The sequence below is a fragment of the Pinus tabuliformis genome, chromosome 9, assembly GCF_031772625.1.
Source record: "Pinus tabuliformis cultivar Carrire ecotype Pingquan chromosome 9, CPIR1, whole genome shotgun sequence".
Taxonomy (NCBI): Eukaryota; Viridiplantae; Streptophyta; class Pinopsida; order Pinales; family Pinaceae; genus Pinus; species Pinus tabuliformis.
The window spans coordinates 1,423,650,986-1,423,676,838 of record NC_142307.1 but is presented as its reverse complement, the minus strand read 5'-3'; the positions used below and the strand labels follow the sequence as shown (position 1 = coordinate 1,423,676,838).

The 25,853-nt window shown below is 37.2% G+C and overlaps 1 protein-coding gene and 1 pseudogene across 1 annotated transcript; both read right to left on the bottom strand.

Annotated features, from left to right (window-relative positions):
* Positions 1 to 8,687, bottom strand: part of LOC149153885 (beta-fructofuranosidase, insoluble isoenzyme CWINV1-like) — a 78,514-nt pseudogene extending 69,827 nt beyond the window's left edge.
* Positions 8,688 to 14,131: 5,444 nt separating this feature from the next.
* Positions 14,132 to 16,730, bottom strand: LOC149153884 (beta-fructofuranosidase, cell wall isozyme-like). The gene is made up of 7 exons (XM_089443962.1): positions 16,502 to 16,730; positions 16,358 to 16,366; positions 15,271 to 16,136; positions 15,020 to 15,187; positions 14,641 to 14,879; positions 14,423 to 14,513; positions 14,132 to 14,323 (listed from the first exon to the last, which is right to left on the bottom strand). The coding sequence occupies exons 1-7, from the start codon at positions 16,728 to 16,730 to the stop codon at positions 14,132 to 14,134; spliced, it is 1,794 nt and encodes a 597-aa protein (XP_089300088.1).
* Positions 16,731 to 25,853: the final 9,123 nt, after the last annotated feature.

Genomic DNA, 25,853 nt, shown 5'->3' with positions numbered 1-25,853 from the left:
GAATATTTGGGTCATATTGTATCTCATAAGGGTGTTGAGGTAGACCCTAAAAAAATTAAAGCCATTAAGGAATGGAAAATCCCCACAACAATAAAGCATCTTCGAGGATTTCTCGGGTTGACAGGGTATTATTGCAAGTTTGTTAAGAATTATGGGAGAATAACAACACCTCTAACAACATAACTGAAGGAAGATGCATTTTCTTGGACTCTAGAAGCAACTAAGGCCTTTTAAGATATTAAAGAGGCAATGCGCCAAGCACCGGTCTTAGCTATGCTAGACTTCACAAAAATATTTATTGTTGAATGCGATGCCTCGAGAAATGGAATTGGTGCTATTTTAATGCAAGAAGGAAGACCAATTATTTTTGAAATTCGTCCAATCAAAGGAAAGTATTTACACAAACCTATTTATGAGAAGGAAATGTTGGAAATACTACATGCACTAAAGAAATGACGACCTTACCTAATGGCAAGACACTTCAATGTAAAAACAGATCAAGATAGTCTTAATTACTTTTTGGAACAAGGATTATCTTCAGAAGAGCAATGAAAATGGGTCACAAATATGTTGGGTTATGAATTTGAATTCATCTACAAAAAAGGGAAGTAAAATGTTGTTTCAGATGCACTCTCAAGAAAGGATGAGGATGTGGAAGCATTTCTATTATCCAACCTGATTGGATAACCAAACCAAGGGATGAATGGAAGAATGATGAAGAGGCATGGACACTCATTCAAAAGTTGTTGCAAGATCCCAATACGTCTTATACATTTTGTTGGAAAAATGATTCATTATCGTACAAAGATCGCATATATATTTGTAACATTTCCCAGTTCAAGCAAAAGATTCTTTTAGAATTGCACACTTCCCCTTTAGGAGGAAATTCAAGATTTTTAAAAACTTACCACAGGGTCAAGAAGGATTTTTTTTTGGGATGGCCTTACTTCTGATATTCAGAAGATTGTGGCATAATGTTTGGTTTTCCAACAAAATAAAGCTGAGAAAATTAAGACCCCAGGTCTGTTACAACCTTTAGCCATTCCAAGTCAGCATTGGGAGGAGGTTTCAATGGATTTTATCACAGGTTTACCCAAGTCTGAAGGAAAGAGTATCATCACAGTGGTAGTTGATAGTCTTACCAAGTATGCACACTTTTGTGCAATATCTCATCCTTTTAAAGCCATTACAATTTCTATTGCATTAATGGAAACAATTCAAAAGCTACATGGAAACCCAAAGATTATTGTAAGTGACAGAGATCCCATTTTCATTGGCTTTTTTTGGATGGAATTATTTTCTTGTCTTGGTACTCAATTATCTCATAGCTCATGTTATCATCATCAATCTGACGGACAAACTGAGATAGTGAACAAATGTTTGGAAGGATATCTTTAGTTCTTTGTATCTAATAATTAGACACAATGGGTCAAGTGGTTACCTCTAGATGTATGGTGGTATAGCACTTCCTTCCATAATGCAACAAAAATTACCCCATTTATGCCACTTTATGGATATCATCCACCATCCATCACATCATCTTTAAGAGAAAATTCTAAGGTTCAAGAAATGGAAGATCACATCGAGCATCAACAAAAATTTCTCCAAATCTTAAAGGATAACCTCACTCTGGGGCAGATCGAATGAAACAACATGCATATTAGCATCACAGTGAAGGAAAGTTTGATGTAGGCGACTAGGTATTTTTACAGCTACAACAATACAAATAAATGTCCCTCAAGCAAGCTAAGAAGGATAATAAATTATCAACCAAGTACTATGGTCCTTAAAAGGTGTTGCAAAATTTTGGTACTATGGCATACAAATTGTAGCTACCTGCATCTTCCCGAGTACACCCAGTTTTCCATGTTTCATGCTTAAAGAAGGCATTTATAGTTTTGGACCTACCAACATTCAGGGGATCTCTTTATATGAAGTCCCAATCAGACCTCATTCCTTTTGGTGTAGGATTCCCATCCAGTATAAAGGCCTAGTTGCCAAATCCTTAAAGATTTTCCTTGGCTCTAACTGTCAACACAAGAGAGGGATGCAATGGTATCTTCGAAAAGAAAGGGGAGTGTGTCGTGCAACTATGTCGAGGTTCTTCTATTGCATAGGGTGAGAGAAAAGTGAGCCTCTAAGTGAGAGGTGATAGTATCACCCAGAAAGAGACACACATGAACGAGAAGGACTTGTCCAACATCTAATGGAATAGTCCACAATGAATGCGAAAATCATTACAAACAAAAAACAAGGGATGATTCGTCTAACATCTAATGGAGTAGTGCACAATAGATGCGACGATCGTTATAACCAATAAACAAGGAGAGATATGTCTAGTATCCCGCAGAATAGTCCACAAGGATAGGACAATGATAAAAACCATTACAACTCATTCTCAAAAAGATAAGCACTAAAATAACCGAAATAGTTCAACTATCTTAATACATGTGAAAGCAAACATGAAATAAAAAAGTCCACAGAATAGTCTTAGAAACATTCATATCTCATGCATGAAGAATGTGCTATCCTTAAAAGGCTTATGTTATGAAGAAAAAGTTCCAAGACACATATTTACATTGTACATCACTAGCCCCAGTAGTGGGATATTGGAGCCACTCATTGCTCCTCAAAGAAGGACATCTACTGAAAGATGTTAAGAAGGAAGAAACCTATGCAAAGGATTTAACCTTGGGAGAAGGAACATCTTATGATTGGTCACTAACAAAGAAGGGTTTTGTAGAGGATAAACAATCTTTTGAAGCTGTCAAAAGTATGAAAAAGTATCTTTCAGAAGATGAATACTCTGGAGTAAAGGATAAGGGAGAATATCTCTTGAATGAGGAAGGCAGTGACTTATTGCAGCAGAAATAACTTAGTAATGAAATTGTTACAACACGGGGACGATTTCTTGTGGGAAAAAGAGATAAAGTTCAGTTTGAAGAACTGATATGTGAAACAAAAATTGAAATTGTTAAGCCTTGTAATTTTAAAACTGACAATTCATTTATAAATGCAGGGATTATAAGTGATGATGAAGTACTTGCGAAGTATCATAGAGAAATTGCATTGCTGGAGTATTTGTTGGGAAATTTAGAGTATGAAAATGTGATTGCAGAGGAAGAAGTTCACTACAGTGAACGAGGACAGAAATACACCACTAGATCAAATGGTGTGGAGGAGAGACTAGTTGATAGTCTCATGAATTCTTTTGAGAATTCAAAACATCACACTGATGTGCTGATAGAGGAGAAAGGAACAAATTAGCAAACTGAATTGTTTCCAAAGGAAGATAAGGCATAGAAGCCTTATGTTTTTTATTTTAACAAGTGTTTTGTGAGTGCAAGTTTAGTTGCAGATGCTGGAGGAAATTTGGCACAAATGAGCAACCAAATAAAAATGAAAGAAGAAGATTATGTGGAAGAATTTAATCCATGGAACAGAGACGATCAATTGCTGGAGAGAATGTTGGAAAGTCATGATTCAGTGCAGATAGAAATAATCATGGAAGAGGGTAAGGATGAAAGGGAGGCAATAAGTGTAACAGTCAAAGCAAAAGTTGGAGCAAGAGTAAGAGCAATGTCTACAATGGTAGCAAGAGCAAAAGTAGAAGAAAAAGTAAACCAAAAAATACAAAGTGAAAGTAACCAACAATAGTTTGAAGAGTTAGTGGACAGCAGCAACAACCTAAAACAAAGAGAAAGAGGAAGAAGTAAGAGGCAGAATATGGACCAGTCCAAGGATGAACTGGAGACAGAGATTGAAGAATTATGGCAGTTGATGATGAACCAGTCCATGTGGAGGAAATTGATAGAAGCAGGAAGGATGATGAATCAAAACTTGAACCTGATTGACAAGGAGAGAAAGATGAAACAGAATACATCAGACATACAACAGCAACAAAGGTGCAAGGCATTTGGGCAGCTACAAACTAAAGTTTGGGACCCTAGAGGTTTTCTATCAACTTATGAAGACACATGATCAGTAGATCATGAATATTTTCTACTTTGGGAGTCTGATGCAGGAGCATTCAACCCAAGAGAAAATCATTGTATTTTAGTAGACATAGGGGGTCATGTGTTTTAAGGAAGTTGGATTCCTCAGTGTTGAATTAATGTAATATTTAGGATTTTGAGTGAGTAGGATAGGAATTAATTAGATAATGTGAGATATTTTGTAAATGCTCTCAAATGAAGGAGAACATGAGTGGTTAATAATGATGAGAGAGTTAGAAGTCAATTATAACTCTTAAGGTAGTTTCATGATTTGAGGAACTAGATAGGACATTTAGGAGTCAGTTCAGTAGATTAAGGATCTGAACCAGAATTAGTTCAACAAAACCTTTCTGGTATAAATGTAAGCCTACGGGCAGAGTGTAAAGGGAGGAGGCCACTGATATTGAAGATCAGGCCTGAGAGACAGAGAGTCTCGATATGTAATCAATTGTTTGTATTTATATAATAGAGAGGTTTGTCCTGAAACTATATAAAGGAGTGTGCTTCAAGTATTGATTGATGTTTTATGAGTGAATCGGAATTCTATATGATATATGTGTGCAGGTAGAGTTCTGTAGAATACACAGAGGAGAAGAATGATTCGGAGGAACCATAATAGATCATCTAATCCAATTGAAGGATCAGAGTGAAGCTCTGGAGAGGTGGCGAAGTGAGAATTCGCGGAGTTAAGCTCAGAGGAAGTTGAGCAGCGGAAGAGCGAAAAGAATGAAACCATTGAAGAAACCCGAAACCACAGAGTAGACACTAAAGAAATGAAGTAAAGTCAAAGAAAAAGGGTTGAATGAAGAAGCAAGTCATCGGTGGATGGAAACCGTTGGATCTTGGAGATCAATAGTCATCAAGTGTTAAAAAGCTCGGGCTTTAGTCAAGAAGGAAGGCGGATTTAAAATTATAAGCGGTTTATCTGGCGGAGGAAGAATGGTAAGTGGTATTGAAGGGTGAGCACCCGATTCCACTCATCAAGCGACATGTAGCAGCGAGGAGGAGAGAGGAAACTGCTTTTCAATCAGTTAATCCTCGTGCTTGTTGTCTACCCAAAGTCGTTGTGGACCGTCGGATCCACTAATTGCAGATCAACGGCGAAAGACTATCGAGCAAGTTGTGCTTGTTCAGAGAAGGCATCAGCCATTGATCTGATGGTGGAAGATCAACGTCAGAGATCAATTCGCATTGCAAATGTTATATGGAGGTGGATTGGAAAACAAATGCTACAAGCGATATGGCGAACCTGATAAGGTTATTGAGCGCTTATATGAATTGAAGTCTGTTATGTTAATCGCATATTGGAGGAGATGGAGTCGTGTGTTAATGTGACTGTGGAGATGAAAAATCGCGATAGCGATAAAGGTAATCCACATTAAATGTGCAAAGACCGTGTTTTAAGCGGAAAAGGTATGATTATGCATGCTTTATGGGTATTTCCATTATAAATGGTTTATAATAATAAAAGCATCGATATGGAGGATTATGTAGTAAGTCCAAGATTACGAAAGATTAAAGTGGGGGTTTGATTATACGTGGGAATAAGAATTAATGAATGTTTATAAGGGTTGAATGAGTCTCGATATTAAAGTGAATGAAGTTTATAAGGGTTAATGAGTCCCGATAGAAAGGAAATGATGGATTAAAGGTCAGACTTGGTTAGTCTATAAATTATTCTGCAAAGATTAAGAAAGGGGCCTTAACCATATGCTGAGTGAAGATTTGACTCCTTAGAGTGTTAAAATTCCAGGGACAAATGTGTTTATGCATTTTACATGCATACTGTGGGTGTAAGCGGGGGTAACCATGCGTCAAATTTCCATGATTTTTAAGCCCTTTTGATATTGTAGAAAATCCATAAAAATACTTATGATACATTCCTGCCATCACAACTTAAGGAGCATTCTTTCACTCCAATCTCTAAAGAATAAACGATCATAAGTTTTGAGGATAAAATTAGCAAGCTAAAATATTAATTATTATAATACTTTTTGCACCATCCCTAGCTCTTAAGGAGTTGACATGCCATCTCATTTACTAGGTAATCTACTAAAAATCACAATTGAACAGAGGATAGGAGGCCGCATCACGAGTCAACCTACCATGATCATAAGATCTAGTGGAGTGACATTACCACTTCTAGTTACCAAGCTAGGGTAATGGCCTTTGGCCTTCTGGTCAAAGGACAAGAGGTCTTATCACGAGTCGGCTTGTTCACCTCATTAGCTCTAGTGAAAGGCATTATTATGAATTGGTTATCATGCCAGAATAATGGCCTTCTGTATATATATATATATATATATATATATATATATAATTGAAACTTCCTTAGTAAATGGGACAATGACATCTCAAAGGGTTATAAAGACAACCTTGTCGAGGCTATGGACGCCTGCTGCCAACAGAGACCATGTCTGTGGTATTGAAGTACAATAAAAAATTACAATATAGCTTGGCTATTTTGTTCCTTCAAAATTAATAAGAAAATATAGTTAAATTTATTATGGATATCTATAAAATCCTCCTAGAAAGTGGTGATGTTTGGTTGTCCATGAGTTTTTCATTATAATTCTAAATACTAGGAATAATTTTTTTTTATTTCGGAAATCCAACATTATAAATTAATCTCCTTTATTCTCTCTAATGATGTACTTGGTGCAACTATTGTTTCCATCCATCTATTCTTTGTAGAAATCTCCACACGTCTTTATTTTGTCTGCACCCTCCGTGGATCATAATAATTTGAGTTATCATTACATCGCAAGAGTCATAAAAATCTCAATGATCTCTTCACATGTCATAGATACACTCCACTTTCTATTCTTTCCTTTTGATGGTTACTCTGTTGCACTACATTAATACAAGCTTATCCTCCAATCGTGAAAAACCTATCATCCATTAAAACCTAATTAACGATCGCAGACGTCCTTTATCTTTATTGGGGGGGCAAGTTGGCACTGACAAATGACTTATTATTTGAATTTTTAAATACCTTTTGCATGCCACAATCATTGAGCCTCTATACTCTGTGCGGAATTACTACTATTATATATTTTGAACTTTGTTGTTTCCAACTACAAAATTGTGTCATGTTGAACCATAACAATGGGTGTCCATTCGGTCCGATATGAACCTATTCAATTACAGGGTTCAGAACATGTATGCAACATCTTGATTCAAGCTGGATGGATGGAGTATTTTGAGTGTTTATAGGGTTTCGATAATGAGATAACATTAGAATTCATGAAGAATTTGGACAATAACACAACAATAGTGAGAAATATACAGATACAAGTAAGTGAAGGTGCAATAGTGAAAGTAACAAGTCTTCCGCCAGAAAGAGAAAAGTGGTACGAGATACACATTTCTCTCAAGAACGCGAGCCCCCTGTTTCTAAATACTGGTGAAGAATTGATCAAAAAAGGGAAGGGGTATAACCCCAATTCATTGTCGGAACCGTGGAAAGATGTAACAGGGATCGTCCAAAGATCCTTCAATACTATTTTTCTACTTTGTAGTTGTTGTTACCTAAGAAACAACTTGATTGTATACTGAAAAGTAATTAATATTTCATAAAATGTACTAATAATTGTATATTAATATCATTTATAATCAAAATTAAAAAATATTCATATTGTTAGTCATTAATATTAATAATTTTTTATTGAAAAAAAAACTTAGTTATTATATTTCAAAGTTCCGTCTCTATTTGAATTTTTTTAAAACAACAAAATATATATTTGGAGACATGTGATTTTCTCGACACATTACACAAGATTACCCATCATTATAAATGAATTAACACACTTTCATATATCATATATATAATATTTTTATAAATAATAAAACATAGTCATATTTATAATTATGTATATTGACTTAATAAATAAAAAGAAATGTATATATGAAAAACCACTTTATATTGTTGTTAGATATAATCTATGGTATTGATATTTATATTTTTATTAAAGTAGTTTTCAAATATATTAATAATTTTAATTTTAATAAAATTAATAAATATTTTTTTTTCATTATATATAATATTATAAAAGAAGATTAAGGGTTTTAGGGAAAAAATTGTCATATAGTTTAAATGTGGAGAATGATGTCATTACTGCAAAATATAAGAGTGGAATGATCACACTATATCATTATTTCGAATGATCACACTATATCATTATTTCAGAGTCGCATTAAAATTGTGATTCATAAGCCATTATTTCAACATGGAAACACCAAATATAGATAGAGAAGCATCGATATCCCCATTCAAATATAAATAGAGGAACAAAATGATATTTTGCATGCAAATGTAGAGTTATTTTGTCTTGGAGTGAAAATAAAGGGTTTGAATGGGCCAAGTCAACGAATTTTTATATATGAATAATGTGTATATGCTTTGAAAAATATGCATTATGCTTGACAACAAAACTCACAATCTTGATGGTCATGAAATCCTCCTCAAACACAAATGATACTCACTAGGAATTCATAATGTCCATAGTGGCATCTGAAAGTTATTTTTGGAATGTCCTGATCCCCAACTCTAATTTGGTGATAACCTGAGTGAAGGTAAATATTTGAGAATTACTTGGCCCCTTTCAGTTCATCCATTAGCTCATAGATCTCGGGGATAGGATAGTGATTCTTTATGGTCTTCTTGTTTAGAGACCGATAATCTATGCACATTCTTAATGATCCATCTTTCTTCTTGACCAATACTACTGATGAAGCAAAAGGGCTCGAGCTTGGTCAAATGTGTCCTAATGCCAACAACTCCTAGATTTCTTTCTTTATCTCATCCTTATATAATTTAGAGTGTCGGTAAGGGTAGTGATGACATCTTGGACCCCTTCCTCTAGTTCAATGATGTGCTCGAATCCCCTGTCTGGTGGTCATCCTGGGGGTATATCTCCGAAAACCTTCTGGTGTTTTTGCAACAATGCCATGATGTTAGGGGGATACTCATGTTGTTTTGTTGATTTCTTCTCCATGATTCTACACTCCACCGCCCATATAATATCCCCATGCCGAAGATCTGCCTCCATCCTATTGGATGTCACAATCTTGGGTGGATATGTATGCATTCCTGTCAACATTACCTTCTTATCATCTGGCCTTGTGAATGAAAATTCCTAGACTTGATAGTTTACTGTGTGGGTCCCGATTGAATATAGCCATTGAACCCCTAATACTACATGAGAGTATGGGCAATCCACTACAAAAAAGTTATCGGTAACTGTGTAGTTCCCCATTGATAGATTCATATTAGGGTCTATTTTAGTGCATGGTACGCGGTTATGATCCTTCTTTCCAGGGATCAGAATTGTAAATCCCCCAAACTCTTATGTCGACAGTCCCCTTCTAGCTACAAATTCTGCATCAATGAAGTTGTTGGAGGCCCCTCCATCAATCAACATAGTTACTTTCTATCCCTGTATAGTGCCCCTGATCCGAAGAGTGTGATATCGTGGCACCCCTCTGAGAGAGGAAATAATCCCTTCCTGGGTCTCGTCCTGTATTGCCCCCATGCACTGTGATTCTCCTTGACTCGGTTCTGGTTGCTTATCTTCATTTTCGCTTTCAGAAAATACTTCAATATAGTGGGCCTTCCCTTTTGTACACCGATGCCCTGGTGCCCAGGGTTCCTGACAAGAGAAACATAGCCATCTCCTTCTGAGGTCTTTCCTGGTTTCATCATCCAACTGGCTCTTCCCAGATGGCTCCCTATGTTGCTCCTTGATTTCTTTCCCCTTTTGAGGGACAGTTGGTTTAGGTAGGAACCTGGCCTTGGGTACTCCATCTTGCATGTCTCTTGCTTCGCTGATTACATCCTGCAAGGTCGCGGGTTGGTAGGATTTGACCCAACAACGCAAAGGTTCTGACAACCCTTCTATAAATAACATAACGATCCGAGCCATTGAGAGGTCGGTGACCATTACTGCTAGTATCTGGAATTCTGTGATATATGATTCCAAGCTTTTTGTCTGTTGGAGCTGGGTAAGCTCCCGAAAGTACAATTTAAGGTCCTTCCTATCAAATCTTTCTATCAATCTCTGTGTGAATTCTGTATAAGAGATGATGCATGTATGCCCTAGAGTGACCATGTCGTTTTTCCACCATTCGTGTGCTTCGCCATCAAGATGAAGTGTGGCATATTTAATGGCATCCTTCTCACGCATGGGATTGAGTTGGAAATATGTATCTAGCTTCTGCACCCACGACCGCGCTGAACATTTTGTTGATCCCTCAAAATAAGGAAGAGTTACCTTTCCCACTGCCTTTTGCAGATCCTTGTTTGACGAAGGGCCCCCATATGTGGTTGTCTTCCTATGATGTTTACTCCTCATGTAGTAATATTCATTGACAGTTAAGGTAGCTTTAACATTGCGAGGCAACGTAACATACTCCTTCATCTAAGTTGTAATTGTTTTTGCAATTGGTGAAAGAGAGTCTTGCTCTCTGGAGAAATCATCCAAGAATAACGGTATGGTTGGTCGGTTGAAAGCGCTGCTCCAAGCGTTGGCATGCTCTTCAGACGGACCGCTGCCCCGTATGTTGACCAGTTCATGTGACGAACCATCCCCTCCGGAATGAGAACCGCCTTCCCTATTATTGCTTTGCACATTAGTTTGCCCCATCTGTACTTTAAGAAGTTCCATAATGGTATTTTGAGTGGCGACAATCTTTTGTAATGCATCTACAAGTTTAAAACTTTCCTAATCACCCATTGGTTTTTCTTCTTCTAACTCTCCTTGGTCTTCGTTTTTGCCTTGACTTCTAGCCTTTTTTCCCTTCCCATTGATAGTAATCCCTTTTTTGTTTCACCCTTCTTGGCATCCCACAGCGGGCCACGATAGTGGCTCTCATACCACTGTAATTAAACCTTTAGCTAACATTTAGAGAATTGAAAATTCTAGTAAACAATGTACCCAACACTTATACGCACAAATTGAGTCAAAGGGAATCCATTTCATTATTGAAAATAACTCCAGCCATATTTTGGGTGCATTACAAATTAAACTAGAGCAACTATAGATATAAGCTGCCTGGATAACACAGAATAGACGATTCACTGGGCCATTTTTACCACGGGTGACGCAGTGGGGAATTTCTTTATTGGCGTGTTGCTTCTCCAAGACTAAATCGGTTGGTCCCCCATCAAGGTTCGTGGCCCCCTCTTTCCCTTGTGTGCCACGCTCCCATCCGGATCTGCGCTTTCTTGAAACACGTTATTTGGCACCCTCGTCCAGTTCAACTCCAATATTCGACTACGGCTCCAACAAACCCAACGATTTCCAACTGCGGACTTTCAGCGGAGCATCATGTTCTCCAGTTGCGGACATAGGCAGCTCGTCTCCCTTCGTGATGCCGATTTCCTTTCTGCGCCACATGAACAGAAGAGGTCGTTCACTAGCCGTGGAGATGGATCGCTAATTTAATCAGCTGGCTAAGGCTCGTCCCTCTTGGTTCGATCAGAATGCTGGGTTATTCTCCCTTCTGACGTTTGGCAGAAACTGAATCTATCTGTTGATGCGCTTCCCTTTGATGATAGATAATCCTGCAGAGGCAATTTAAACTGACACTCGTGACCGGGTAAACAGATGATGCCCAAAAACCCTCTCTAGATTAAAATAACATAAAATACGTCAGACCAGCTAGGGTGATCGGAGGGACCACCGAAGTTGGGTGGCCTCCTAGGGTGAGAGATCAAATCCCACCGAAGAGAAGCTGAGGATCTCACTTGAAAATCCTTACTTGCAAACTCGTGTGAGCTCTCAAACTATTGATGAAGAGAAAACCCCAAAAATTCATCCTCCTTTTATACCTGAGATGCTTAGAAGAAACTATGGGCAATACTTGAGTCAAATACAAAAACTATGGGCAATTGCTGTTTTTTGTTTCTTACTATTATTATGAATATTATTTGGTTCCAATCCGTCAATGGTTGGGGATGTCACATCAAAATAATTAATATTATTTGGGTCCAATTTGTCAATGGTTGGGGATGTCACATTCACAATTTTGATGGTCATGAAATCCTCCTAATACACAAATGACATTCATAGTATATAGTGCCTAAATCGACCTTTTGAGGCTCAAGCACAATGAAACATGCTTGGAACTAAGATACATGAACTCTCTAGGATTATCCAACTCAAAGACCATCAACAAAATCTCAAATCACCACATCAGAAAATGAACATTGTTAAGCGGTATTACACACCATGGATTATAAAAATGGTCGAGGGACACTAAAATTGAGGACCCCATGCCTTGAAAGGTTCTATTGAAGTTTGAGGGTCATAAATGAGGCTTCAAACCACAAAACATGAACATTTTGGGGGATCTTACACCTCTCACTACGAGTAATATTATCGTTAGGAGGTATTGCACACCATATAGATGCTTGATTGGGTTGATGACAAAATATAAGATGATCACAATCACTATGTCATTATTGTAAAATATAAGACTAGCATGAGACCACTATATCATTATGGCACAATTACATTAAAATTGTGATTCATAAGTCATAATTTCAACATTGAAACATCAAATCTAAATAGAGAAACACCCACATCCACATCCACATCAAAATCTAAATAGAGTAACAAAACAATATTTTTCATGCAAATGTAAAATTGTTTTTTCTTTGAGTGAAAAGAAAAGGGTTTGAATCTAAACACAATGCATGTTTTTATATACAAATAATGCATATACGTTGTAACAAATATGTAATATGCTTGACAACAAAACTCACAACCTTGATGGTCATGAACTCCTCCTCATATAGAAATGCCACTCATAGTATATAGTCCCTAAATATACCCTTTGATGCTCAAGCACAATGAAGCATGCTTGGAACTAGGACACATGGACTCTCTGAAATTCTCCAACTCAAAGGCCATCAACATGATCTCAAATCACAAAATGGGAAAATGAACATTGTTAAGTGGAATTCTTCAACTTGAAAATGATGAGTGAGGCCTCAAAACCATGGAAAATTTTAGGGGTTGATATTCGCAAGTGGGCTAATTTTCCATGGTTTAAAAAAAAAAGATCCTTCGGTTGTAGGTCCGTAAATGAGGCATCAAACTACAACACGTAGCTATTGTAGGGAATCTTTAGCCCCCCATTATGAATAGCATGCCACTAGGAGGTAGTGTGCACCACATACATTTATCAAGGCCATGACAATGGTAGAGGGATGAAATCAATGGCCTTAGGCCTTGATTGAGGCTTCATGGCATTGACATCCAGGGAAACGGCGTAAAACCACCACACATGGCCAACGTATGGCGTCTTTGGGCTTCGATCAGAAGTAAGTAAGAACGAGTGGGAGGTATTTCAGAGCATAGATAGGTAAGAAGACCTTCATAATAGTGGGCTAGAGATGAAATAAATGGACATAAGACCTAAAAGATACCTCTCAATATTAATGGCCATGGAAGAGTTATGAAACCACCACACATGAGAATGTTGAGAAAGAGAAATATGGATGAAACTAGTTTCCTACCACAAACTAAATCGGAAGACCATGACATTTTTGAGAGGATGAAATCAAGAACATAAACGATTACACTAATGCTTTTTAGACTGGGAGACCATAAATAAGTTCTCAACCTAACACATTTAACCCTTATACATTACCTAATTTATATAAGACTAAATGTGGATAAATGTGGAAAAATATATCATGGTTGCAAAATGAAACAACCACTATATCATTATTATCGCTAGATCATCATTGTGACCCATAAGCCATAAATCGTAATTATAATCCACATGAAAACACCAAATCATAATTATAATCCACATAAAAACACCATATCCACATCATAAATCATATTATAATCCACATGAAAACACCATAAATCATATTATAATCCACATGAACACACCATATCGAGCTGGAAACATCCACATCACGATTCAGTATGCCATGCCATGCAGACGATGATATCATTGACTGCCCTAAAACATTATTTATTTTCCTATTCTGATCATGTAACATAGGTCGGTAATATAAGAAAACTGTGATCACACAATCACAAGCCAAGGCCAGGCGGTTGCACTAAGGTGAATTTGGCCCAACTCTTGACAGAGAAACAACCACATCACAATTCACTTCACTTGGATTGGTATACTTGGGTGGCAGTTTTCATATGCCAGGCGGAGAGTCGACGGAGGAGGAGGGGCGATGTGTTATAATTAAAGACGAAGAGATGAGCTTTCTCATTAACCGCCAGCGTGGGATAACTCCTCGACGTAATGCATGTTCTTCCTCCCTCTGCAAAACTCTCCACGATTGAGTGATCAACCTGCGCACACATGAATAGTAATCAACCTTCAATCCCTCCACTCCAATTCCATTAATGTTAACCTCAGCTTTGATTGAAAATTGGCTACACAGTTCTTACCAATACTCTAAGCGATAGCGACCGTTGGTGGGGCGTCACGCTCACAAATCCTCCATAGCTCGTCTTATCCACATCCAGTTGCAGCGTGGACCTGACCTCAGCACATTATATTTTCATTCAAATTACAATTACAATTAAGTGAAATTTGTTATTAAATATACGCCTGATCAGTTAATATATGATCAATAATTTTGATATTAAATATAGGCCCGCTGCACCTGCTCTGATCCACGCACAAGACCACCTTTCTGTGGACATTGCCATGAAGTCTGCCCTTGAAAATCTTGAAGAAGACAGCGCTCCTCTCTTTGAGATCATCAGATGCCAACACCATCAACCCGAATCCCCTCGTATTGTTGTTTCCCCCGCGACTGCACAAGCTTTGAGCTGTCATTCCCTCCAACTCCTCCACTGTTTCATAGTCGCCTCCCAACTCAAACTCTACCTCCACGTCCACCTGCAATGCAATGCAATCACGTATGCATATAGTGTGCTTATATTCATCGCATTCTTCAATGCAATCCGACACACACATATATCCATTCTTATAATCTTAACAATATCTAATTAGATATTAATTTTCGTAATGTCTATTACCTGCGCCGCTCCTGAGTTGAATCCCTCCACCTTCATTACCGATTCTCTTTCCAAAACAACGTGGTCCTTCCTTATATTATGCTCGCGCAAAGATTCAAGCTCTGACACTGGCCACTGAACGAGGCTTCTCCTGGTAAGAGGATCAAGCCGCACAACCCTAGGAATCGCCTGCACATCAAACAGCACCTAGTATTATGATGCACCAAGCAGAAACAGAGCAGATCAGGTAAGAATTAGGATAATATAGATACCTGAAGGGAAGCCCATCCTTTGTTGAGATCATCCGCCAAGCTGTCGGATTCGTTGATCCAACCCCACAGAATCCTACGGGACTTGTTATCGTCGAAAAAGGTCTTGGACGCATAAAATTTACCGTAGTCATACCTAAGACCATTGGGGCCCTCGACAGATCCACTGTCGGGGAGATATCTGTCCAACTGAGGCAAGTAATGGCCCACTGTATAGTAGTCCACTTTGGTATTGTCTAAACTGTTCTTGAGAACGTGCTTCACAGAGGGACCCGTGGTTGAGGTGTCAAGGCCATGGCTGCCATAGAGGGACACCGGGTAGAAATCCGGGCACTCCCACATTCCAGTATGCCTGGCCGAGTGCAGCGGATGTTTGGCTTTCACCCATTTAACCAAATCTTTGCTTCTGTACAGCAATGCCATTCCCACTTTATTCTTATCCCTTTTGCCGCCCACCAGGACTCGCCATCTTTGGTCTGATCCCAACCATGCCGTCGTTGGATCTCTAAAGGAACTGGCGTTGATGCCAATAGGCAGCATGATGGGATTCTGCGGGATCTTCTTCCACTCCCGCAGCAAAGGATCCGATGGGTCCTTGGGAACAGCCATGGCTTGAACTTGTTCCGAGGCATTGTTGCATCCTGTGTATAAGATTACGGGAGGGCCCCCTTTGTGTAGGAAAGTGGCAGATCCAGACCAGGCTCCATTGGCATCATACCATTCATCAGGGTATATAGTTGCACCAGCCAAGTGTACCCAATTTACCAGATCTCTTGAAACTGCATGCCCCCACATGATGATTCCCCACACAACCGACTTGGGATTATATTGGTAGAACAGATGATAGTAGCCCTTGTAGAACAATGGCGCTGCGATTCAAAATCATTACAGTGCAAGTTATTTAATTATCTGTCACATAAAATCCTCTTCCTGGCATCTACAGCAGATCATGCATATTAAGCCTGCTCTAATCCACACTTGCTTCCCAAGGCAAAGGACACACATTTTCATTACATCCTAGGTAAAATAGTAGCTTGTTCAGGGAAAACGCAGCTTTCACGTCATTTTGAAATTCATTTCTTATACTCACCATTTGGATCTTCAGAGTAATTTGCCGCAACGCCCATCACGCACGCACAATCAGACACATTAGTGACAGGAAATCCCAAGTTCATGATTAAAATTTCTGCAGATGGAAAAAATAAAAACATACAAAACAAATAAAATTATATACCATTCATCCAATGTTTAACGGGCTGAAAATGATACGCTGTTCTATAAGTTTCTCTGGGCGCCAAGGAACTGGATTTTGATGCTTTGTGAGCCGCCAGGGAACTGGATTTTGATACTCTGAGAGTCGACAAAGTAGCTTCATCCCACTCATGATGAGAAGCTTGCAAAACACGAATGAGTAAAACCAAAAGGAATGGGCAAAGTAGTGAATAACCCTTCCCCATTGCCATGAACCGATTACTGGGTCAAGCAAAAATCTTACAATAATGGACGGTGGTAATGGATGGTGGTAAGTGAGCGCAGGCTAAGATTAATATGTATAAATCTTACAGTAATGGATGGTAAGTGGGCGCAGGCTAGGATATATATATATATAGCTGGGTTGATTGCCAAATCGCGGGTGAGAGTAACGTAAGGAGCATAGACGCGACTGACGCGGACAAAAGGAGGCGTGAGGAATGGGCAACGAGGTGGAGGAGGAATGAGGAATGGGGAATGGGCAGATGGGTAAGAGTGATCGCAATCGTGCGTAAAAAAATTTTAAAATTTTGAAGTTTAACAAGAATAATTTGGATTTACAAAATCTTTACCAAATTTTTTTTAATAGGATTCGAATTTTTATGATTTTTTGAGCAACTCTTTTACTTCATTATATGATTCAGTAAAAAAATATCTGATCGGAATTGGGGTAAACAAATTTCAAAATTTTGTTAAAAGGGGTAAACAAATTTCAAAATTTTGAAGTTTAACAAGAATAATTTAGATTTACAAAATCTTTACCAAATTTTCTCTAAATATGACCCGAATTTCTATGATTTTCCCAGCAACTCCTTCACCTCATTACATAACCCAGTCAAAAAATATCTTCTCCATCGGTACTGACCAAAAACAATTGGAATTTGGAACACCGAAAGCCGTAATAATTACAGAGGCAGCGTGTCTTTGAAATAACCGGGCACAATGCAACTTTCACATTATGGGTTAACCGGGCACAATGCAACTTTCACATTATGGGTGGAGAGCATGAATATGAAAAACCAATAACGATGGCCGTAGTCTAATTAGCCGGAGGAATTACTTGGAAAGTTATGGAAATTCTGGTCATATTTAGAGAAAATCTGGCAAGGATTTTTGTAAATCCAAGTTATAGTTGTTAAACTTCAAAAGTAGACGTTTTTGATGGTGTTGAATCCATTTCCACCATCAAAAACACGATTCAAACACTGCCTCTACAACATTTTCTGAAATTTTTTACCCAAATTCCGACCACTTTTCGCTATTGGGCAATTCCTTGGCCTCGATAGACACTCATAACGATGGTTTGGTTCGCCAAAAAGTGCTTTGGGAACAGAGCCAGCACGGTTTTCAAGTGGGCGACAACATGTCTTTTATTTTTACGATTATTCCAGAGGGAACGATAAATGTACGATCCTCAATCGTAAAAGGAAGACAATTCCTATTTCATCGACTATAGAATAGTTAATACCGCCTGACATGCAGGTATTTAACTATCCCCTTTCAGTCGATGATGCTATCTCGATGAGCGTGCTTTCACTGAAAAGGGGATAGTTAAATGCCTGCATGTCAGGCGACATTAACTATTCTATAGTCGATGAAATACGAATTGCCTAAAAAAAATAGGTTGCCTGTTTTAATGATTGGCTCGATGATCATGCCAATGTCCGCCCGCGGACAATGACCACGTTACTCTCTTGAAGCGTGGAGTGGCTAAATTGAGTGGTTGGCATGGCAGTGAGGGAGCCAAAATCCATTTTCTCATTCACACTCTAAACCTGAGTAATCAGGACAAAACCACGAGTTACAAGGAAAATAACCCAACCCATCATGCGATGAGGAAAGTAACCCATCATTATTTTATGATTGAAATCAATAACAATATTAAATATCACAAGTTAGTCGGAAACAAATTATTGAGTTGTAAACATCACAACAATTATAAGTTTTAAGGAAAAAATTCAATTTATCTAACTAATAGATTGTGATTTCTTGTTTTTAACAATGAGTTTTTGAATGCGTAAATGGATTTAAGGTAATTTTTGGGGCACTTTGGTAACTTAAACCTGTGATTTTTAAAAGTCTTTGTCCTATTTCACATAAAATCAACCCCAAAAAAGTCATCTCTTGTTCTATTTCACAGAAATTCAACCCCAAAAAGGTCATCTCCTATATTAGCTAGATTATCCATTCTTTTTCTATTTCCCATCATAAGTTATGAGGGAAATGCTATACTTTTTATTAATTTCATTTGGGCACATCTTAAACATTTGACATCCTAATCAAAACACATTTAATAATTTTGGTTGGGTCTAAAATATTCTTTAGCATGTAGAGTTCTTTTCAAATTTTAACACTATGACATTTGATACTATTGTGACTTAGTTGATCTTAGTTGGAGTGAGCATTGATGGGGAGGATCCTTGCGAGATTCATGAGACAACCTGGTAATGGCCATTCCAAGCACAACGAAGACATTGATGCTCAATGATGTCGTGGTTGCTTTGCTTACAAGACTTGAGGTGGAATGCTTCTAAATTGTTGTTGATGGAAGATTTAACAACAAAGACAAGAAGAGAGAAAAAGGTAGATCCAAATCCTCCCGGAGACAAAAGGTCTCTTGGAAAATCTAAGTCAAAATGTTGGAACTGTAGCAAGGTAAGGCGTTATAAAATGGCTTGGAAGGAAGGGAAGGAGAATAATAATAATACAAAAAATAATGAGTATGATGATGAATCTGAAAAACATTCTCAAGAGGATGGTGGAGAGGCATTTGTTGTAGCTTTGATAACTCATGGGATGTAGAGAGCATGGTTGGTACACTCTAAAGCCGCCTTCCATATCACATCACATCGACATTAGCTTTTATATGTGTATGAGAAATTTGATGGTGGGATGGTATACCTTGATGATTATGGCTCTACTCTTAGCATAGTAGGCCATGATAGAGTCTTGATAAGATTCCACTATCCTAGAGGAAAGGAGATTAGTGGAGTTTTGCAAGTTGGGCCTAACATGATACCTACTATGAATGATGTGGTTCCTAGCTTCTCTTCTCTCATGTAAGGTGTAAGATGGCTCAACGAGTGATGACATTCTCGAAGGGTGTTTTTGGAGGAACTTTGATCTAATCTCATGCTTGCATTATTCGGTGTAATAAAACTTTTATTTATGTCGTGAGGAGAGCCATATGACCTATAACTTCAAAATTAGAACGTCCTAATAATCCCACACTTCACTATCTTCACATTTTCAGTTGTGAGCCATATGCTCATGTGCTTATCGAAAGTCGATCTAAGTTGGATAACAAGGTAGTGAAATGTATCTTCATCGTCTAGGTATTGATGTGAAAGGGTATAGGCTTTGGGATCATGTGGCTCAATATTTTTTAATAGATATGTTATTTTACTGCCCCATGCCATGGTGGTTTATCTAGAAAGGGATTAGAAGAACTTAGTGGTTTAGCTAGAACCCAAGAACAAGAAAGATGAAATAGGAAGTAAACAAGATGAGTAGGAGCGTTTAGAGGGTTTGGAAGAGAAGGATGAAACTCCATCTCAAACCTTAAGGAGGAAACATAGAGGTATATTTATAGTCCTTCTAATTTAACATGTATCTGTGGTTCAGTTTCTACCACTAATGAGCCCATAACTTTGAAAGAGAGGAACCAAAGATAGATGCGGAAATGGTTGCACTTAAAAATAATGATACAATGGGCCTAGTCCCATTTCTTCATGCACATAATCCTATTGGACGTAAATGGGTGGTTAAAAAAAAGTTTTAACTTATATGGTAGTGTTGGAAAGTACAAGGCACAATTGGTTGCAAAATGGTATTCCACTGACATTTGGTTGGTCTAATTTATGAGACCCAAATCAGATCATTATGTGTATTACATATAAGATGGTGATAATTTCCTTCCAATCAAAATACATGTAAATGTTCTGTTAGGACCTGAGCTTGAGGGTGGATAATTCCTTTATCAACCTCCGATTGATTTTTTCAAGCAATATATCATTGGCTTAGAAAATTTTGTATTGCTACCAAATCATAATTTCTAAGTGATACATCACTGGTTCAAACTCATTTCTTGATCAAAATCAAAATCTTATAGTGATGATTCTAGCTCTATATCATTTCATGCTCAAGTCAAAATCTTCCAATGATATGTGTTGGCTCTATCCCATTTCATGACTAGGTTGAAATCTTTGATTGATACATGTTGGATCTATCTAGTTTTATAGTTAGATTAAAATCTTATAGGGATACATGCTAACTCCATCTCATTTCAAGACCAGATTGAAATATTTTAGTGATACATGCCAGATCTATCTCATTTCGTGCTTATATCAACTTATTTTAGTCATATTTGCTAGCTCTATCTCATTTTTCATTCAAATTGAAATCTTCTAGCAACACATGTTGGCTTTATCTCATTTCATGCTAAGATTGAAATGTTTTATTGATGTATCACTATCAATAAGAAATTATTCATTATGTGAGACATCCCTATATTTCTCCTATGATCTAGCATTTTGCAGGTCCATGATCTTTTTAAAGACCTTATACAACATTGCTTGACTTGAGTGTCATTCTTTAATCCTTAGGCTTACCGTTTTGTACTATTTTATGTAAGCCGCATGTCACCGAGGAAGAATAATCTTCTTCTCATTACATGTCCCTCATTTTCCATGATTTTCACTAGGTTTGAATACCTATATCTTCCCATAATAATATACACTTCCATTCTAAGAGGAAATAGGCTAGTCATAAACCTTGTTCAAAGGAGATAAAAAGGGACATGATTTAGTTAGGTCAACACTAAGTAATAGAGCCTAAGTGCTCCCCATTTTCCACACTTAGCACTTATCTCTTAGGGCATATGAGAGCTATATTAGATAGTTTCCAAATCCTAACTATACCAAGTTGAAGGAATGTGCATAGCCTCTCTCCACTGGTTAAATACCATTGAGAAGTAATAATTTGAAAGCGAGAACTAAACTCATCATAAATTAGAGATGAAGCCTCAAAATATATATTTCATATGAATATACCATTGATGAAGAGTTATTAAACTAAGGAGAGTCGACCTAGAGAAGCAATTCTTAGCAGAAACAATAATGGATGGTGGTAAGTGACCGCAGGCCAGGATATATATATATATAAAAGGAGCATAGACGCCACTCACACAAAAAAAATACCTTCTCCATCGGTACTGACTAAAAGAAATTGGACTTTGGAACACCGAAACCCGTAATAATTACAGAGGGAACGTGTTTTCAAATAACTGTGGGACAATGCAACATTTACATTATCCGTACAGAGCATGAATATGAAAAACCAATAACGATGAGCACACATCCATGGTTTGGTTCGCCAAAAGTGCTTTTGGAACAGAGCCAACACGGTTTTCAAGTGGGTGACAACATGTTTTTATGATTATTTCAGAGGGAATCTGTGTTATAAATCGTACGACCCTCAATCATAAAAGCAATAATTTTCCTCTTTTAATGATTGGCTCGATGATCATGCCAATGTCAGCCACTGCCAATGACCACGTTGCTCTCTTGAAGCCTGAAGTGGCTAAATTGAGTGGCTGGCATGGCAATCATATTATATATGAATGACCTCTATTGAGTAGCTGGCATGGCAGCCAGGGAGCCAAAATCCATTTTCTCATTCACGTTCTAAAGGTGAGTAACCTGGACAAAACCATAAATTACAAGGAAAATAACCCGTCATGTGATGAGGAAAGTAACCAAACATCATTTTATGATTGAAACGAATAACAATATTAAATATCACAAGTTACAAGGAAAAACATTTATTGCTTTTTATCGTAAGTGGCAAACATCACAAAAATTATAAGTTTCAAGGAAAAAGGTTCAATTTATCTAATTAATTGATTGTGATTTCTTGTTTTTAGCAATGAGTTTTTGAATGCATAAATGGATTTAGGGCAATTCTTGGGGCACTATGGTTACTTAAACTTATGATCCTTAAAATTATTTGTCCTATTTCACACAAAAACAACCCCAAAAGGCCATCTCCTATATTAACTAGACTATCCATTATTTTCTAATTCCCATCATAAGTTATGAGGGAAATGCTATATTTTTTTATTAATTTCATTTGGGCACATCTTAAACATTTGACATTCTGATCAAAACACATTTAATAATTTTGGTTGGGTCTAAAATGTTCTTTTAGCATGTAGAGTTATTTTCAAAATTTAACACTATGACATTCAATACTATTGTGACCTAGTTGATCTTAGTTGGAGTGAACATTAATGGGGAGGATCCTTGTATGACCCTTTTGTGTTCTTTGCGAGATTCATGAGACAACATGATAATTGCCATTCCAAGCACAGTAAAGACATTCCTACTCAATGATGTCGTGGTTTCTTTACTCATAGGAGTTGAGGTGGAAAGATTCTCAATCCTTGTTCATGGAAGATTGAAAGACAAAGACAAGAATAGAGAAAAGGGTAGATCCAAATCCTCTCAGAGACAAAAAGTCTCTTGGAAAATCCAAGGCAAAATATTGGAATTGTATCAAGGCAGGGCATTACAAAATGGATTGTAAGGAAGGGAAAAATAAGAATAATAATGAAAATCATGATTATGATGATGAATCTGAAAATAATTCTCAAGAGGATGGTGGAGATGCATTTTTTGTAGCTTTGACAACTTATCGGATGTAGAGAGCATAGTTGGTAGACTCTAAAGTTGCCTTCCATATCACTTCCCATCGGTATTGGCTTTTATATTTGTATGAGAAATTTGATGGTGAGATGGTATACCTTGATGATGATGGCTCTCCTCTTAGCATAGTAGGCCATGGTAGAGTCTTGATAAGATTCCACTAGTCTAAAGTAAAGGGGATTAATGGAGTTTTTCAAGATTTGGGCCTAACATGATAACTACTATCAATGATGTGGTCTCTCACGTAAAGTGTAAGATGGATGAAGGAGCGATGGCACTCTTGAAGAATGTTGGAGGAACTTTGATCCAATATCATGCTTGCATTATTCGGTGTAATACAACTTTTATTTTTGTAGTGAGGAGAGCTATATGGTCTATAGCTTCAAAATTAAAACCTCCTAAAGAATCTCTTACTTGATAAAGCATTTCACCTATACATAATTTAATGATATGGCACCGAGACTGGGCCATATGGATGAGAAGGGCCTATTTTCCTTAAAAAACAAAAATGTTGTCAATGCACTAAATGATTGTACTCCTGAATTTGATTTCTCTCAGTAGTGTATGGAAAATTAAACCATGTTTACTTTTATTCTAGTTCTGACAATTTTTCTGGGTCATTGGACTTAATCCATTAGCATGTATTCAGTCTAGTTATAGTTCCTTTGATTTCTAAGTCTTTGTATTATGTGCAATTAATTTATGATTATTCTATAAGGACATGGATACATTTTCTTCGAACGAAATCTAACGTTTTTTGACCAAAAGCAATTGTAACACTGAACCCCGTAATAATTATAGAGGCAATGTGTATTTGAAATAATTGTGGGACAATGCAACATTCACATTATCGGTAGAAAGCATGAATATGAAAAACCAATAACGATGAGTGCAAATCAATGGTTTGGTTTGCCAAAAGTGCTTTTGGAATAGAGCCAATATGGTTTTCAAGTGGCGCAACAACATGTCTTTATGATTATTTGAGAAGGAATCCGTGCGATAAATTGTATGACCCTCAACCATAAAAGGGATATGTTTCCTCTGTTAATGATTGGTTCGATGATCATGCCAATATCAACTAGTACCAATGACCACGTTGCATGGCAGTCATCTTATATATGAATGACCTCTATTGAGTAGCTGGCATGGCAGTCAGTGAGCCAAAATCCATTTTCTCATTCAAACTCTAAACGTGAGTAATCTGAAAAAAACTACAAGTTACAAGGAAAATAACCCATCATGTGATGAGGAAAGTAACCCATCATCATTTTATGATTGAAATGAATAGCAATATTAAATATCACAAGTTACTTGGAAACAAATTTATTGATTTTTATCATAAGTGGTAAACATCACAAAAATTATAAGTTTCAAGGAAAAAGGTTCAATTTACCTAACTAATAGATTGCTATTTCTTTTTTTTTAACAATGAGTTTTTGAATGTATAAATGGATTTAGGGAAATTCTTGGGGCACTCTGGTAACTTAAACTTGTGATTCTTAAAAGCCTTTTTCTTATTTCACAAAAGAACAACCCCAAAAAGGCCATATCCTATATTAGCTACACTATCCATTCTTTTCTAATTCCCATCATCAGTTCTGAGGGAAATGCTATATCTTTTATTAATTTCATTTGGGGACGTCTTAAACATTTGACATCCTAATCAAAACACATTTAATAATTTTGGTTAGGTCTAAAATGTTCTTTTAGCATGTAGAGTTATTTTCAAAATTTAACACTATGACATTCAATACTATTGTGACCTAGTTAATCTTAGTTGGAATGAACATTGATGGGGAGGATCCTTGTGTGACCCTTTTGTGTTCTTTGCAAGATTCATGAGACAACCCGATAATGGCAATTCCAACCACAGTAAAGACATTGATGCTCAATGATGTCGTGGTTGCTTTACTCATAGGAGTTAAGGTGGAAAGCTTCACAATCATTGTTCATGGAAGATTGAATGACAAAGACAAGAAGAGAGAAAAGGGTAGATCCAAATCCTCTCAAAGACAAAAAGTCTCTTGGAAAATCCAAGGAAAAAAATTGGAACTATAGCAAGGCAGGGCATAGCAAAAGTCGATCTAAGTCAATCTAAGTTGGATAACAAGGTAGTGAAATGTATCTTCATCATCTAGGTATTGATGTGAAAGGGTACAGGCTTTGGGATCACGTGGCTCAATTTTTTTTAATAGATATGTTATTTCAAAGAAGTTACTGCCCCATGCCACACACACACACACATATATATGTATATGTATATGTGTGTGTGTGTGTGTGTGTGTATCTATATATATATATATATATATATATATATATATATATATATATATAACTAGGTTGATTGCCAAATCGGAGGTGAGAGTAACATAAGGAGCATAGACGCGACTCACACGAAAAAAACCCTTCTCCATCGGTACTGACCAAAAGCAATTGGAAGACCGAAACTCGTAATAATTATAGAATAAATTGAGAGGCATGCTAGAATGTATTTGGAAATAAGGGTGGGGGGACACGACAACATTAACATTATCGGTAGAGAGCATGAATATGAAGAACCAATAACGATGAGCGCACATCCATGGTTTAGTTCACGAAAAGTGCTTTGGAACAGAGCCAACACGGTTTTCA

Coding starts and splice junctions, on each gene's coding strand:
- LOC149153884 (XM_089443962.1), bottom strand. CDS start 16,730: ATGGCAATGGGGAAGGGTTATTCACTACTTTGCCCATTCCTTTTGGTT. Junction 15,188..15,270: donor AAGGATGGGCTTCCCTTCAG/GTATCTATATTA, acceptor TTTGATGTGCAG/GCGATTCCTAGGGTTGTGCG. Junction 14,514..14,640: donor TTGTGCGTGGATCAGAGCAG/GTGCAGCGGGCC, acceptor TGCTGAGGTCAG/GTCCACGCTGCAACTGGATG.